This window comes from Cicer arietinum, chromosome 5, assembly GCF_000331145.2.
Source record: "Cicer arietinum cultivar CDC Frontier isolate Library 1 chromosome 5, Cicar.CDCFrontier_v2.0, whole genome shotgun sequence".
In the NCBI taxonomy this organism is placed as follows: domain Eukaryota; kingdom Viridiplantae; phylum Streptophyta; class Magnoliopsida; order Fabales; family Fabaceae; genus Cicer; species Cicer arietinum.
The window spans coordinates 76,908,098-76,926,631 of NC_021164.2; the positions used below are offsets into that span (position 1 = coordinate 76,908,098).

The following is an 18,534-nucleotide window of genomic DNA, read 5'->3' on the forward strand; positions in this document are numbered from 1 at the left end:
GTTCAAAACTCAGTTGCAACAGAGACTGCGAGTAGTGTTGTTGACGCCGGAGCAACTAATAATCTCCGGCGACTTTTACGCAAAAAAAATGAAAGGAAAAAATCGATTTGAGATAAAAATTTAAAATCAACTCTCTTTTGACTTAGTAAAATCAAAAAATATTTATTATTGATATTGTAATCACTATTTACACATTTACAAATAGTCGTAATCACATCACAAACTAATTGGAAACAAATTTTTCAAGTAAAACATTAATACTCGTCTAAATTTCATCAAGCTTGCATTTCGTCGATTTTAACGACAAGAGCCGTGAACATCTCATCTTCAGCTTTTGGTGAAAGAGCCAGCTCCACCGACTTTTGCCGGAGAGTTCTTCCCCCTTCTCTAGAGTCAACCATTTCTCCTAAGCCGGAGACTTCTTCTCCCTTCTCCATAGTCAACTATTTCTCTTAAAACAAAGCGTAAATTAATATATATATATATATATAGATATTAACTTAGTGTTTCAAGAGAAATGGTTGACATGGAGCAGAGTCGGCCCAAAATGTTATAAGGCTTAAAGCGAAATTAATAGAGATATTAACGTGTATATATTGTACAAACTCATGTTAGTAATATGTACGTCTCATGATTTTTCAATTTATAACTAGTATTTCTCATATGAATAATGTACTCACTTCATATGAATGATGTACTCACTTTTTATCTCAATTATTCAATTTATAATTACTATTTCTCTCAACTCTGTCTTAATTAACAAATTTAGTTATATTGAGATAAGTATTAAATAATTTATAATAAAAACAAAACATTTTATTTAATTTATATAAAATGTGAGGGCTTCTTTCTTAAATAAAAAAAATATTTAAGGCCTTTCTTCTTAAGTAAAAAAATTTGTTTTTTTAGAGAGGCCTAAAGCGCTTTAATGGCCTAACCCATAGATGCACTCTGGAGAAGGGAGAACAAGAAGTCTCCACCAATATTCAATAATAAAATTTATTTAATAATTGTTTTATTTAATTTTGTACTTTATTTCTTTAAGTATTTTTTATTTTATAATATTTGAATTAAATTTAATTTTGGTTTTTGTAGTTATAATTGAACGGAAAATTAAATTGCCAAATTTATTGAATTATTTGAAACTAATGAATTTCCATTTCAATTCTCTCATGTATGAATTTTATGGTTTTGAAATTGATATCAGCGAGTTTTTTTTCTTCGTGTGTCAATATATTATCAGCGAGTTTTATATTTAAAGATTAATTATTAAGTAATATTAACGACGGGGTATATTTTAAAAATAATAAGTTATATAATAATTTAAAAGAATGTTTATATTTAAAGAAATATTATATTCTCAAAGTATACTTATAATTAAGGACATAAATATTACGTGTAAATTAGACTGAAAAATCATTCGTACGATTTAATTTTTTTTTACAAACAAAAATGTAAAAAATGCTTATACAAAGAATTGTAGGTAATAATTAGGGGTGAGCTAAATTTCAATAAACCTGAGTTGTCAAAAACGTCATGGCATAAGTCTAATATGCGACATGTCATACACTTATTTTATAGGTTTGAGTTTAATCTTGAAATAGCATGTTAGTTTACTTAAAAATCTATTTATTTTAATAATTTTTAATAAGTAATCAAATATATATTTAAATATATTAACGAGTTAATATATCAACAAAATTAAGTTTAATTTTAATATTCAACATAATATTTTAAAGAGTATGATTTATACACATTATAAGTATATTCTCAAAGTATACTTATAATTAAGGACGTAAAATATTACGTGTAAATCAGACTGAAAATTTATCCGTACAATTTAATTTTTTTTACAAACAAAAATGAAAAAAATGCTTATACAAATAATTATACGTAATAATTAGGGGTGAGCTAAATTTCGATAGACCTGAGTCTAGTATGTCAAAAAAGTCATGGCATAAGTCTGATACGCGACATGTCATAAACTTACTTTTTAGGTTTGAGTTTACTTTTGAAATAGTCTGTTAGTTTACTTAAAAGCTTATTTTATTTTAATATTTTTAATAAGTAATCAAATATATATTTTAATATATTAACGAGTTAACATGTCAACAAAATTAAGTTTAATTTTGATATTCAACATGACATTTTAAAGAGTATGACTTATACACATCATACTTCAATTCTATATATAACAATGCATTTAAATATGTCAAAAACTAAATAAATTTAAATTACTAAAATTTGAATATCTAAAAAAAAAATTAAAATCTAATATAATAATTATAATAGTATAAAAATATTATTTATATTTATTTAAATAAGCCGACTTCTTGACTTTTTTTAAAAATATTAAGTTTAAAAATATTATTTATTTAAATATGTCCTTCTTAATTAAATAGCCTTCTTCTTGACTTTTTTTGTTTAAAAAAAAAATCTGATATAGTCCTTACTAGGTTAGACTATAAACCCTATTAGTTGGTCTAACCTAATCTCACTGCTAACACTTAAAATCGATTTTTATTGTCTATTTTGTCATAATTCAGCTTAGTTAACGGGAACAAAAAAAATTCATTGAACTTGGGCCATCTCCTTCAACAGGCCCATTAGAATTCAACCTACAAGATATCAATGTCTTATTTGCTATAAATAATTTGTGATCTACTTTGAATACTTTCTACCCCGCCATCACTACTATTAGTTTTCAATGTTTTTTGCAAGTGTGCACTTTACACCGTACGTTATCTAAAAGTGCATTTACATACAGTATGAAATTAGTGATTTTTATAATGTTGTATACATCCAAATTCACGTCTAAATTTGAGAATTTTATACCAGTTGAGATTAATTATGAGATTGAAGTCACTGAGCTTTTAAAAAATTGAACCCAAATTAATAATCCAGCCCAAATTTTCTACCATGTTTTAAACCATAGTGCCAAAGTAATTCTTAGTTAATTATTCCATTTTGGAGGTTTCTCCTTCTACCCTTTTATATTATCAAAAACCTTTAATTATTGTTATTTTTTAAATTTCAACCCTACTCTCAAATTAATTAATTCTAAAAGATTTTGTCTGGATTGATCTATCAGAAGATGCAAATACTAATTTTAAATTTTTTCAGATTTTTTTATACCCTAAATCATTATGGAGATATAAAAAAAATTCAAATAAATATCTAATGTCTCCAAGTTTGATGAATCTAAAAATGTAAAAATCTTAAATTAATATTTACACCTCCTGATTCAATCCAAACAAATTGTTCAAATTGATTAATTTAAAAAAAATTAAAATAAAGAATGAATTTAAGAGGACTTTTGAAAAAGTGTAGAGTGAAAGGTAAAACTCCTTTATATCGTTTTTTCTTACAGCAAAAAAATAAAATCCCTTATATCGTTGCTTCAAATACAAGTATACAACCCAATTCCAAAGCCCGCAATAATAAGTTAATAACTTGACCAAAATAAAAGTCCGCAATAATTATGATATATAATAAAATAAAACTAAAATAAAAAAGAAAACGAAAAACGAAAAACGAAAAACCCCAATTGCATAAACCCTAGAAAGACACATTAGCAGCGAAGAAACAAAGCAAAAGAAAAAAAATGAGACCTTTGGACGAGCAAGAAACGAGCGTCGTCTTCGAGAAGCTCTTCAAATTCGTCGGAAACAACCTCAAAAACCTTGTCGAGAATCCCTCACACGAAGGTCCCGATTCAAACCCTGGTCGCTACTGCTTCCGTCTCCACAAAAACAAAATCTTCTACTGCAGCGAATCCCTCGTTAAACGAGCAACTAACTTCGCAAGACCCAATATCGTTTCACTCGGAACCTGCATCGGAAAATACACACACGGTGGAAACTTCCATCTCACGGTTCAAGCACTCAACTTGCTTGCCGCGAATGCGAAACACAAGGTATGGCTTAAACCCACTTCGGAGATGTCGTTTTTGTATGGTAACCATGTGTTGAAAAGTGCGTTGGGTAGAATCACTGAAAACATTGCTCCTGGTGATGGCGTTGTCGTTTTTTCTATGTCTGATGTGCCTTTGGGTTTTGGGGTAGCTGCTAAATCTACACAGGATTGTAGGAAGTTGGATCCCAATGGTATTGTTGTGCTGCATCAGGGTGATATTGGAGAGTATTTGAGGATGGAGGATGAGCTCTGAAACATTTAAATTTTCGATTTTTACGAAATTTGACTTCTGGGTCATCGTTGTATTGGTGTATCTTTTTCTTTATGTTAGTGGGTCTTTTGTTTTTTGATCTGGATCAGTGTAAAATTGATTCTCAGATATTTTGGAATCTCATTAAATTTTGTCTAAGTATTATAGTGAGTATGGTTATATTTTCATCCAGTCAATTGCATTATTTAATTTTGGTTACTTTTTATAATTTGAATCTTATCTACTCTTTTTACTTCCTTAGTCTTTTGAGATTGGTTTAATGGTCAAGTTTTTCTTTGTTGCCTTGATCTCATTCTGTGAGACTGGTGTTAAGAGTCCCACACGAGATGAGCCGTGACCTAAAAATGTGTTTATAAGTGAGACAATCCTCACTTTATGAACTGGTGTTGTAGGGTAACCCAACCCAAATTCTAAGAGTGATAATTAACTTGCTGCCTCAGCCATGGTTTATACATCTAGTTTAGTTGAACTATTGTAAATGTAGAAGGCTAAAATGCAGTTTTATTCTGGAAGGCTAAATTGCAGTTTTATATTTGTTGGTTGCTAAATAAACCTTGGATTTGGGTGCTAGCCACAAGTCTTCTGTTGCAAAAAAATATGTTTTATTCTAATTTCTGTTGTGATGTTATAGTACAGATGTGTCTTTTCCAGATGTTTTTTCTGCATTATATACACTTCACAGTGCTTAGGTATTACATGTTGTTACTTGTACGTTGTTAACTGAAACTATTGTTGTGTTGTTTTTCTGTCATGATTAAAGTCGGGGGGGCATAATCAATATGGTGACTTGGTGAGCTTAGTTTTTACATATGGTATAATTGAAATTATGCGCTTAGTCAGACTAATTCAATAAACTTCTGGATGCTTATTACTTGTTATTTGCTGTAATATTATGTCATTATTAACAACGGGGGTGTAATCAAAATGGCAATCTCGGACTTGTTACCACATAGAACTCTCGCATGCCACCAAAAAATAAAACATTTGAGGAACTATTTTCAGTGCCGAATCAAGGTTATGTGTCACGAACATTTCTGTGACCTGTTGCCAGCTTCTCAATAAGAGGATTGGTTGAATAGTAACATGTTAGTTTATTTTTTTCATTTGCTATTTACTTTCTTCTTTAAAGCAAGATAGCATTATTGGCCACTGAGCCGTTCTCATTGGTGCTGAAAAAAATAAAACTGATTGGTGCACACGCATGATGATATATATACTGAGATGAATTGATACAGAATTATCTTTTACCTTACATGATTCATATTACCTTGATTTATAAATGTAAATCAGAAAATTGAGATAGTTCAAGTGAGAAGGTAAGGTTTAACTGCTTGAATGATGTTTGTGTGCATTGAAAGCTTATACAGAGAGAAGAGTCTGCATACTGTACTAAGTCCTAACTGCCTTGCTGACTATATATAATCAAACTAACTGCTTCTAACAGACTGTCTGATGCACAGTCTATTATGTACAGAAGTGAGTCGAGTGACTATGAGACTATAATTGTATATAACCAAATGCATTTGGCTACTATACACTAGAAGTTTGGTTAATTGATCTTAATCAGGGATGTGATTTTGCCTAAACAGTTGGAGGAACCAAAGGTTTACCTGCAATCCCCAGGCTCATTGACTTTGGCTGCGACTTTATGAAGTCATCATCATGCATAGAATTCTTATAACCACACTCCATTGAGATTCCAAAGGATAAGAGAGGAAATGTAGACTTTGTTTACATTGTAGGATTTTTTTGTTTGGTTAATTATGATTGATTATTGGATAGCACCCACAATGAACCTTTAAAGTTGTGTGATAGAAAGCACATTGGTACCATATTTGCCAAGTTTATAGTTGATGACCATAGGAGAAGTGCCCTTGGCCTCTTCCATGTGGGCTCCATCATGCATAGGGGGTATACACGGATCTAGGTCGTATTTCGTGGGTTCAAAATGTTAAATCTGCTATCTAAATCAGACATCATTGAGTTCAAATGGGTTGGTTTGGGTTAGATCCAAACTTGAATAGGTTGGGTCAAAATGCGAGTTGAATTGGTTTGGATGACCGCAATCCCAGGTTAATCCATACCCATGAACATCTCTAATAATGTAGATGCCTACTATATTTTTACTTTGCAAAGATAAGAGCCCGTTGGTGGTTGGGCAACTACTTAACCTCAACTCCTGAATAAATTGCCAACATATGACACGTGTTTAACTGAATTTTGCACTAAGTATGCTGATAAGATAGTTAATGGTAGATACAAGGTTTTACCCTAGAGCAAATGAATAGAGGTATTACACTTATTGGAGGTGAAGCAAACTTTAATAAGGTTGTTATAAGCCTTTCTTACCAAGTTTGATGTTCTTGTTTAAGGTCATTGATTGGAACTCCAAACTTAAAAATATGACATGGTTCAATTGAGCTTCGGTTCATGTTAAACCAACTCCTCCACAGCGTTGACTATGGTCTATGAAGCAAGACACATTTGAGTCACGCTAGATTAATCTCCCTACTCCAACCTAAGGACCCCCTTGAAACTATAATTAACATGTGTCATCTTAACTCATGAGTCAATCCAACCTAGCCCAGGTTATTTTGACCCTGCTCACTTGTAGGCTAATGTGGACTTGAACAGGGTGGACTCACTTATCTTTTTTCTTAAATTTATCACATTTTTTTCCAATAAAATGTAATATCTTTAAAACTTTTTATTTTTTGTATTTAAGTGAGCCAACGTTGTAACAAAAAACTCAAAAAGTGAACAAGGTCTGGTTGGCTCACTTTTTGATCAACCTATGGTGAGGTAACCTCGATTAGTCGAGCTATTTTCAATTTGATACCTAGTTTAATATGACAATCATCATATTGTTTAATCAAAATTTATATTTCTAACTGACATTATCTCTTCATCTTAATTTTTTTTATCATAAAAAAAATCTATGTTTACATTTTTAAATGTTTTCATTGATATGTAATTTTTTTAACCGACACAATCACAACTTATTATTGAATGTTTTTATCAAATATTTTAATTTTGTTCTTTTTAAAATTAAAACCTTCAAATTTATGCATTTTCATATTTAACTCTTACTATTACAACATTTCAGTATTTTACTTTTTTTTTTAAAAAAATTAAACAAAAAAATTGTAAAATGAATGTATATTTAATAGTACATAGACATATAGAGTGAGCAAATTCACCCAACAGGCAAATCAGTTGTCTTATTTGAAAGATACAGTTTTGAACAGAAAAATTCGTGTTTTTGTTCAAAAACACACATTTAAACAACACAAAAATTGTAAAATTGTATTTTTTATGTGTACTACAAAGTATTTTTGGGTGTAAAAAGTTTATAGTTTTTGGTGTAAAAAGTTTATAATATATGTCACGTAGTGGATATGTAGTATGTGGCCTATGGGAATTCAATACATTTCTATTCTCCAAATTTTCATGGGTTTCATGCATCTATGTTTTCTTTGTTCCGTGACCATGAGTGGTTAGTTGTAGCACAACGCAATGTGAGGTCCTCCTATGATCAATTCATGAACCTTCTTATTTTGTTCTTTCAAACTTCCACGTTCTGCTTCTTTTTGGGAAATTCATGCTAACTTGACATGTCAAATTGGATAATTTCACATTCCTGGCGAGTGAATATGAGCTTTTACTTTTAGGTTTTTGGTCCTCTCCTTTACATGACTTCAATAATTGATTACTCTTTTTCTTCACTAGTGGATTGGGTTTAGTTGCGAGTTTCTTCTCTTTTTGCTTTCTCATCAATTTTATTCATATAATAGACGAGTTTTCTTAAGACAAAAGGTATGCTTACCCTGGTGGAGAACAGAAAAAGGGCAGAGGGGGAAATATTTAATTATATAACCTTTATTTAATCCATTTGTCCTACTCTCCTAGGCAAACCTTCTTGAAAAATATAGTAACTAATAAAATAAAAGAACAATAATAAGTGCGATATCACATTGGTTAAAAAATCAAAAGCGATAAATTTATATTAAAAAATAATTTTACAGTGACAAACAATAAATTTATATTAAAAAATAATTTTACGGTGACAAACGTCTAATTTTTATCCTCATGATGTTAATTTTTTCTTTTATTAATTCCTGATTAGTGTATGAACCGGTTGAGTTATTTAAAACCAATTTCATGTAAACATTGATCTGTGATGTGTGTAATACATATCGTGTTAGAGTACCTCGTGCACTCCGTTTAATAATTTGTTTGCTTGTAAAACATAAATAAATAAATAAAGCAAGACCTATACAAAAATGTCACTTTAAATAAATAAATTGTGGTTGAAGAATTAGATACATATATCTTAATTTGGGTTTCTTCCAAAAATACTAGTAAACAAATAATGGTAAATGAAAAAGGAAACAATGATCAATCAAGCTAGTGAGTGTTTCATACACTTTACATGATTTTTGAATAAGTACACATTACATTTAAATAAAAAAAAATATTACTCAAATAGATTAAATAACATCATAAAATATATTAGAACAATATATTTAAAAAAATAAAAGCATATATCTAATGGCTAATGTTACCAAATGCCGTAATTTCTTAGAATTTTTGCTCCTCTTAATCATTCTATGGGCAAAAAATAAATAATAAGATAACAAAAAATGAAAAGTTAATTTACAACTTATTTTTTTGAGAGATGATATTTATAATAATTATTATATACACAGTAAAGGATGCGTTTGGATTGACTTAGAAATAGCTTATTTAATTTTTTGTGTGGACATAAACACTTGACATAGTATTTTTGAATGGTTATGAAAAATAATTCTCTTAAACCAATTATGGTAACCTGGTAATTAGATATTAGCTTTAATATAAATTTATCTAATGAAATCAAACTATTTATGAAATTTTATTATTTATTATTTTGAAAATGTTTCTATACTAGTAATTGTTTGTTAATGTTTCCTGATATATGAAAGTTTAACACAAAAATAATTGGCTAATATTTTGCGCGACAATGACCTGCCATTTTTGTTGTCTATATAAACAACTTCAAACTCTTTTGGATATGACACCTTTTGCTTCACTCCAACATTACAACATTAAAGTCCTTCACACCTTTCAATGGCTTCCTGTGAAAACCAAACCGTTAACTACAGAAAAACCAATTCCATTAAAAGATTTTATTTGAACCATACTCTTGAAAACATTTTTCATTTGATTAATATTTTAGCCACTCTCTTGCTTTTTTGGCGATATTCTTTCTTCCCTTTCACACTTCAATCATTATCTCATCTCTATTCTCTTATCATTTCCGTCTTCAACAACTCTTTCTTTGCTTTTTTGATTCTCAATGCCATCATACTCTTTCTCTATATACTCTCCAATAAAAATACCAATGTAGTAGTAAGTAACATCTCCGCCAACGACTACAACAAATGTTTTAAAATTACCGCACCGGAGTTTGTTAAAAATCCGGTGATATCTTCGCCGGAGAAAGTGATTGTTTCCAATTCGGAAGTTGGAGTGTCGTTTCCGGTTTTCGCGGAAACCGATACGATGGTTACTGAGAGCACTACGAGGACGTGTTGCACGAAGTTGAGAAAGAAGGGGGAGAAGGTTTTGGAGGGAAAGTGTTACCGGAGAGTTCAATCGGAGAGTTATGAGCGGCGAGTGGTGGCGGATGAACGGAGAGAGTTGAAGAGAGTTAAGACGTGTGTAAAGAAGAAAGCAGAGAGAAGGTTGTGTTATGTTGAAAATTTGAGTAAAGAAGAATTTAACCGCACTGTAGAGGATTTCATTGCTAAACATAAGAGGAGGCAATGGGAGGAACAACTTTGATCCCAAAAAACAGAGTATTTCGCTTTTATTCCATAAAATTATGGAAAATAATCTAATATTAATGAATAAAAAATTAGGGTTTTAATTAGTGAAGAATCATAGTCCATATTTTTTTAGTTGACTATGTAATTTATACGGAATTGTAATATTTCATTTTGATCCCAATTCTTAAAGGGTTTAATGCGGGTTCTACTATTTTCTATTCTTAGTAATTATTATTTTCATTTGATAATAATGGTATAATTGACGCTAAATAAAATGTGTAATTAAATTTGAAAAGAAATATAATATTTGATGTTTGATGCACAGCAGAATTAGTGGGATACTCTCTTCGATTGAAAAAATTAATACTAAGGATAGTAATAAATCAACAATTACCTTTTTCATTTATTTTAATATTAGGATCAAAATGGGAGTGATCCATTTAAAAAAAACTAAAATGCATCCTTTTATTTTATCAAATTAACACTTTTGTTATTTTTTCCCCACAATTTTAATCTTTCATTTTTTAACACTTTTGTTATTTTGTTGATAATTAGTAATTTTTTAATTAAATTTTAGTTTACTTATGTGATAAGAAAGTTATAATAATGTATAATTTAAATTTAATTGTAAATAAAATATTAAGAAAAAGTATTAGCACAATGTTCCGTAAGTGTAAATTAATTTTACACTAACATTCAATTAAAATTGAATAAATGATGGATTTTTTAAAAAAACCCGTCACAATTTATATATGCAAAAGATTATTTGAAAAATTTAAAAATTAAAGATTAATTCGTTTCAATAAGAACTAAAATAATATGTAGAATAATTTTATAAAAATTAAAATATATGATTTTTTTAATGGAATTAAAATCAAAATTTCAAAATCTTATTTGAATCAAAAGAACTTATTTAACTATTTTTTTATAACAAAAATTTAGGATGAGTCTCATGACAATATTATAATTCATTCAACACTTACAAACGTGACACTATTACCTGTACTCTTTTATGTTACTAGTTTTATTTAGATTGATTCAAGAACGTACTAGTAATTCGTATGTCCACGCTCAAGCTTGTTAAGTTGATCCAGATTTATATCAATATACGTCACAGGTCTAATTTTCTGAGTGAAAAATCAATTTTGGTAATTGTCACATACTAGATATTTTCTCACTCGGTAAACTAAGCAAACTTTGAGTAACACATAATTAATTTGGCAGGGTTCTCTTGTATATATATTCCATTAACACCGATGAGGGCTTGATAGCTAAAAATAGAACATTTTTTGGTTTTTGTTTTTTTGCTTTTAAAGTGGGGACTTATGGCTGAAGGCTGTATTGTGTAGAAAAACATGTATACAAAATATTTTAATTAAATGTCTTCTAGTTAGCTTCCAATTCGTGTTTTGACATTATACTTGTACTGTGCTTCATGGGACCCATTTTAAAACTAACGAAAATACTACACGAACACAAACAGGATATATAAAAAGAAAAGTTTATGCGATGGTGGTTGGAATTAGAATAACAAAAATAATGCACTGTTAGGTTATTTTAGATTCTTTATAACAAAAGTAGCTGGCTATTATCCACTGTCATGTCATAGCCAAGAATAATTTTTAATATAGTCTTGTTTATTTACCACCCAACATATCTTCTCTTGTATTTTCTGTCCCCATGGAACCAACCTTTTATGCTTCTAAAACTTCACCCTACCATACTCAATTAATAAGCAAAAAAATGAACAACTTCAAATTATTTTGGATTGGCTACCCCTTCCAACCATACCGTACTTACACATGGCCCCTAATACTATTGGATTTAGATTATACCAAAATACATTTTAATAAACAAATCTCAATTTTGGATTAAGATGAGATGGTAATTTCTTTTGATATTACAACATATGAGCTTTCTTGTGTTACAAGTTATATAGTTGATCATATATATTTTTAAATTTCAGCTGAAGCAGAACCTTGTCCTTGTCACCTGACTCATCCAATTGCTTGTTATTATTAATCACACTTGTTTATATATAAAAAAAGAAACTTTTAAATCATATATATATATTATGTTTCGAAAAAGTGAACAAACTAATCCAAAAAGGACCTAAATTTGAAAGCAATTTTTTCCTCTCATTTTTGTTCATTTACAAGCCAGATATATTATTCTCTTTGTCTCTATGCTATGTTGAATAATTTATTACCACCCTTGTCCACTGGTTTTGCCTTGTCATCCCCCTCAGCTACTTGTTGAGGGTTAATTTTCTTGCTTAGCTTTGTTTTTTTCCCGGTGGGCCTGCATGCGGCCCATTTTTAAGTGGGTAGAAATGCCAATTTGAACTCTTTTCTATACCAAACCATGCGCAACTGCTCCATCAAATGCAGCCGTTTCATATATACATTATATAAGGGACTCTTCAATCTCCACCAACTTGCTACAAATTTCATTATTTCTAATGTAATTTTTTTTTACACAAATTTGATAGCAATGTCAACAATAATTTGAATATTTAATGCAATTAAATACTCTTTAATATTTTTTTATAAGATATATTTGAATTATAATTTGATCAACAAAAATTGATGTATTTGATCTATGTTATAAACTAAATACATCAATTTTTATTGACTAAATTATAATTTAATAGTTATTGTGAAAATGATAATATGTAGTTACTGTTTTAATGATGAATGAATATAACAAGATGCCATAATTTATTTAAGAATACATTAAATTTAATAAATCACAATTTTAAACTTCATTGGTGGTATGATTTTTAGGTGTTTATATTAAATATATATAAAATATGTTATCCATTCAAATTGTATTCAAATATACATAATATTAATTATAATTTGTGTTCAAATATACATATAAAAATTGAAAATTATGGTTGATAAAATTCAAAATTATAATTAATTATAATTAATAGATGATTAATAAGTTGCGATGTTTTATTATATATTCACTAACCATCCGGTAAACAAAATTAACTCAATATATTAATCATCTAAATTTTTATCAAATTTGTGTCTCAAAGTAACAAATCTGTTTCTCATATTATTTCTTCTCCTCAACACATGAGAAATCCATAATTAATTAGGAATTGATTTATTATATTTGAGAAGACCACCACCCGCTAGATACAATACAATACTAGGTAGGTTAAAGAGCTATAATAAGGTCAGCATCCTAATTCCTAACCTATAAAAATTAGAATGACTTATTGAGAAAGTTATAATTAATATCCAAACTGCAACAAATTCATGAAAACAGATAATGTTTGTCCCCACATAGTTTATCTAAAATACTATATACAACCGCCGACTATAGATGCTTTATGTTTTTCAAGTAACCATTTGCTCACATGATTTATGTTGTCTGCTTCTAATGTTGTTTTCTTTTGGATTAAACATTAATCTTTGGCTTTGTTTGAAATTAATAAATTCCAGAGTCACAAAACTGTTCAGGATGCATGAGCCTTGAAGTGGATCGATGGTAACTTCATTAGAGAGTTTCCTTGGATAATTTTAGCATCTCTAATATGATGGTTGGTTAACCAATTGAGTTAATTCTGATTTGCTAATGTGGTAAGAACATGACATACATAAAAAAAAAAAGCAAATAAATATATATTATACACACACACAAAATATCATTAACAATAGATAAGCAGTAATTACGATAGTACAAGATTGTTTGTGAGTTAGCCTTCAAGTCCTCACACAGTTTTTTTGTCTGTATAGTCCTTCACAGATATCAAACGTATTGGATATCCACTCTTAAGTTTGGTAAAAAGCGCTAATTTCTGAATACTTGAGTCAGAATCAATCACCTTCCACCTGAAATACATACATTACAACTATTTACTTACTAATCACACATTCATTAGATCAACATTTTGACTAAAATCAAATGAATAATATATGTGATCAATGATACACACTTGAAACTGCTTATGACACGGTAGAGAAACACCAACATCATTGCTTTAGCCATGTTCTTCCCAAGGCACATTCTTCCTCCAATTCCAAATGCTAAGAAGCTGTTTGGTTTTGACTCACTCTGTAATAATTTAGTGGAACAGTTTATATATCTCATGATTTGTCAACATTAAAATCTTACTGTACTATAGTCTTTTTTTTTTACCATTTATAATGTCACATGATGCATAATATGTTCGATTAAACAAGAGGGAAAAAGGGGCCTTGAGGGTAGAAATAGACTCACAGGAAATCTTGAAGGATTGAACACATCAGGGTCACTGTGAATAGTCGGATCATGGTGTATTGATCTAGCATCAATATTGATGTTCCACCCTTTCTTCATCTTAAATCCTATATAAACAACTATCAGATTTAATTCATATACAAATGTAGAGATTATTTATACTCTCGCTCAATCATAATTGTCTGATGGCTCTGATCAATAAAAATGTTTTAACTTTAATCATAACAACTTCTTAAGTCACACTTGTAATTAATTGTGATTTATGGAAATTTAAAATTTTTTACAGCCACAATATATAAAAATTAAACTCTAACAATTGACATTTATTAATTATTTGTGTGAAAAAACCTTCAATTTCACAGTCCTCAAGTGCTACTCTAGGCAGCCATTGCACTACAGAAGCCATCCTTAATGCTTCTTTTACTACCTGTTTGTGAGAAACAAAGCTAGTAAATTTGATGAAGCAGCCAAAACTTTCATTGCATAAAGTTAAGTACTACAAGATACTAATTAATATTTAATACATACCATGGAACCATATTGCATCTCAGAAAGAGCCTCTAATGTAAGATAAACACTTCCTCCACCTTTTTTCTCAATCTGAAGTTGCTCCTTCTATTTAATAAGAAAACCAAAATATTTAGTGAATTACAAGAATAATGTATTGACAGAATAAACTAAGTAAATATAAAACTAAATGCTGAAAAAAATTCACTGACCCTAAGCTCATTAAGAACCTCCTGATTCTCATCCACAAATTTGATCATCCATGTCATTGCAATTGCTATTGTGTCCTGTCCTGCAATTTTCAAACTCAATCCATCAAAATGTTGTGAACATCATATTCAACAGAATCGATTAAATAGTACTTGCATTCCTTACCAGCAATTATCATAGTTAAGATATTATCTTTGATCTCTTTATCTGTTAGCCTTGTAATTTCACCCTTTTCTAATTTATCATCTTCATTTGCTAAAAGTTGTTGAAGAAAATCAACACGGCTTGTTGCGATTCCGCGTCTTCTGTCACTGATTTCTTTCTCTAATATGTCCATAATTCTTTTTCTAGCCTGCATTATCACTTGTAAGTTCAAATTACAAAAATCTATGTTGAAAATAACTTGGATGATTTGTATAAATGATAATTACCTGAAGGCCCTTGTAGAATCTGGTCCAGGGTAACCTCAAAGGAAATGCAAGCATTGCTTCAGACACTTGAGCAACATCCTTTTGCATCATCAATAGTTCATGTCCACTCTCAATGCTAACTAGCATCTTGCACATTGCCTTACAAGCTAGCTGCATTACAAACATCATGCCCTTGTGTTTAAATTTAAATTAATATAAAAACTATTTTTTTAAAAACAATTATTAATCTAAACAAAAGGCATATAGTAAGGATAATCACAAACTTAACTAAGGATTTTCTATACAATTACTAGTGTGAGTAAGAGTCACACATTTAAGTACCTTGAGTGCTTCATCTTGTATGATCAAAAGGGATCCACATTTCCAACTAGTTGTAGCTTCAATTACAAGTTGATCGAAGAGTATAACAAAGGAAGATAAAGAATGAGTTGAGAACAAACTGAAGAGACGAGCACGAATGAGTTTGTGATGTTGCTGAGCTGCACAGAGCAAGCTATCGGGACCCACAAGCTCGGATATTGACTTTATGTACTTCTTTGAGAATTTTCCTCCCTCGTTCCTCAGAATCAATTTTGCTGACTCCTTGCTTGAAATAAAAACATGGGTTTCTCCGAATAACTTGGTCTTGAAGCAATTTCCATATCTGCAAGACACACCTAAGTCCTCTATATTACTACTATTCCTACCGGTCTACCAATCCGACCATCATTCTCGGTCCACTCTAAATCATTACAATTGTCATAAATGTATAAGACTAGATTATAATAATTTAAAAGTGACACACACAATATTAATCTAAATAATCTAAATGATAAAGCAAAACAATACTTAGTTTAGTACATTTTTATGTGTTTGGCACTTAATTTGAAGAAAAAAAAGAATAATTTCCAACTGTCATAATGATTTAAAAGGAGAAAACCAGCATGAGAATTAAAGTGAGTTTTGATTACCGTAGGCGGCGAATTCGCACAAATTCATATACTCCTTTGCTGGAGTTGATGGCAGCCATGAAGTGCAGCGTCTCTCCTATGAAGGGCAATCCTCTATTTCCAGGGGGAATGCCAACAGAACTAGACTTGTTGTTTTTGCGCCAAAATGTCTGAAATTTTAAACATGACAAAACCACCAAGAAGACACCAACATAGTAACACAATTGGGAAATCATTTTGATTCCTCTACTTCTTTGGTGATGCTCAATTAATAAACATTACTTACCATTAGTGCTATATATATACATACACATTGGCATCTTCTTAATATTCACGTGAGACGAATTAAGAATTGTATATCATATCATATATATATGGCCGACAAGCACACTAGAGTAAAATTTGAAACATCGAGTTCCACTTTGAAATAGAAGTGGGACAATGCGTAAGCCCTTAACAACGATTACGGAGAGATATTTGATAACTAGTCTAATCATGCTTGATATATAATCATTAGTAGTCATGCAATATTGTTAACGATCAAGTTAGCATTTGGTAGTCATGGTCCTTAGTGATGCCAATGCCATACCAAATTATTTTATTTTTGGTGGACTTGGTCATCGATCACCACTTTACTTATTTGTTTATGTAAGTTAACAGTGTGATCTCCTTCTTGTCCTTTTCTTTAATATTAATGGAGGTACTCGTGTCATGGGTTTATTAGAGAGATGTTACGGTTCAATTTGCTTCTTAATGGTGCCTTATTTTACAAGTGTTTCGGAGACCCACGTAACTCACTAACTTGAGCATAGGAAATTAGGAATGCTTGCAGCACTTCCATTGCATCGAAGAACTAAAATCATCGAATGAAACCGTGTTCATCTTCCTCCGACAACTATGGTCATCCTACCTTGATCAATACTTTAAACATGTATCATAAAGAAATTAAAAATTAATCTCATACATATTTAAAAATACCATTAATTAATTGAAAATTAAAATTTTATGTCACTGTCATTTTTCACGTCATCATCAAGTATGTTTTCGTATATATCATTTAATTTATTATCGAGAAAATTAAATGTCGATATTTTTTAAAATAAGAAAATAATGAATTAAAATTACAAATTTATTATCTTTGTTCTTAAACATAAATATTCTAAAAAAAATTATAAATACAATTTCAATTTACTAAAACTTCTTCTAAAACTTAACCGTACTTTTACATGGTCTCTAATATTAAAACTGTTTATGTGTATATATATACCCTCTCATTCTTTGCCGTTTAACACATTTTCATTTTCCATTTTCCGCCCAAAGAGATGCTCAGCTCTTGCGGTTAAAATCATGTCAGGAAATTCGAGTATTAGTTTCTGATGTGATTAGGACTATTTGTGACTGTTCGAACTGAGTTGACTGTAACTAGATGTGATTACGAGACATGACAATATCAATAATAACCGTCGATTTTGATTGAATATTTACCCAGTGAGTTGATTTTGAATTTTTATCTCTGGATTTTTTTTCTTCATTTTTTTTGCGTAAAAGTCGCCGGAGATTAGGAAATTAGTGTTTAAATCGTGCTTATTTTAATAATAAATTGTTATATTAATTTATATATATATATATATATATATATATATATATATATATATATCAATTATCATAAACTTTATTGATATTAAATTAATAAATCGACTTAAAAAAATAATTTACAGTAAAAAAATATAATTCTAATCTAATTTAAAAATTACTTTCGGTCAATATTACTGATAAAAAACATAACTTCAACACTACTCTTTAATCTTTTTTTTTTTTTTTCCAAAAAAACTTATTATAAAACAATACTTTTAATTTTAAACAAATTAATAAAAACAATAATTATTAAAAAATTAAATAATTAGATTAGATGAAATAAGAATTTTTAAAATAATGGACATGACATATATAAATTAAGTAAATTAGTAAATGTAAAGATGAGTAAGTAACTTAATAATGAACTTTTATTTTTATTATTCAACATGTTATTTATATGAAATACATGACATTTAAAAATTCATATAAATCTTGATGTATCAAGTGACAAAATATTTTTCATTCCGATACTACTCATAAAATACTAAAGAAAAATAATCTTCCTATGACAAAAAAAAATTACAACACACATAAAAACTATGATTATTTTTTATCTTTGAATTTGCATGTTAGTCTTCATTAATCTTTCA

At 29.4% G+C, this 18,534-nt stretch overlaps 2 protein-coding genes across 2 annotated transcripts; one reads left to right on the forward strand and one right to left on the reverse strand.

Annotated features, from left to right (window-relative positions):
- Window positions 1–3,505: 3,505 nt before the first annotated feature.
- Window positions 3,506–4,353, forward strand: LOC101497622 (uncharacterized). The gene has a single exon (XM_004500939.4). It carries the CDS (start codon window positions 3,605–3,607, stop codon window positions 4,166–4,168), a length of 564 nt encoding a protein of 187 aa, XP_004500996.1. The 5' UTR covers window positions 3,506–3,604; the 3' UTR covers window positions 4,169–4,353.
- A 9,262-nt stretch (window positions 4,354–13,615) lies between these two features.
- LOC101511038 (abscisic acid 8'-hydroxylase 4) lies at window positions 13,616–16,628 on the reverse strand. The gene is made up of 10 exons (XM_004501066.4): window positions 16,331–16,628; window positions 15,702–16,023; window positions 15,381–15,530; window positions 15,115–15,301; window positions 14,952–15,031; window positions 14,761–14,847; window positions 14,581–14,659; window positions 14,233–14,339; window positions 13,949–14,067; window positions 13,616–13,844 (listed from the first exon to the last, which is right to left on the reverse strand). Exons 1-10 carry the CDS (start codon window positions 16,543–16,545, stop codon window positions 13,724–13,726), a joined length of 1,467 nt encoding a protein of 488 aa, XP_004501123.1. The 5' UTR covers window positions 16,546–16,628; the 3' UTR covers window positions 13,616–13,723.
- Between the last annotated feature and the right edge of the window lie 1,906 nt (window positions 16,629–18,534).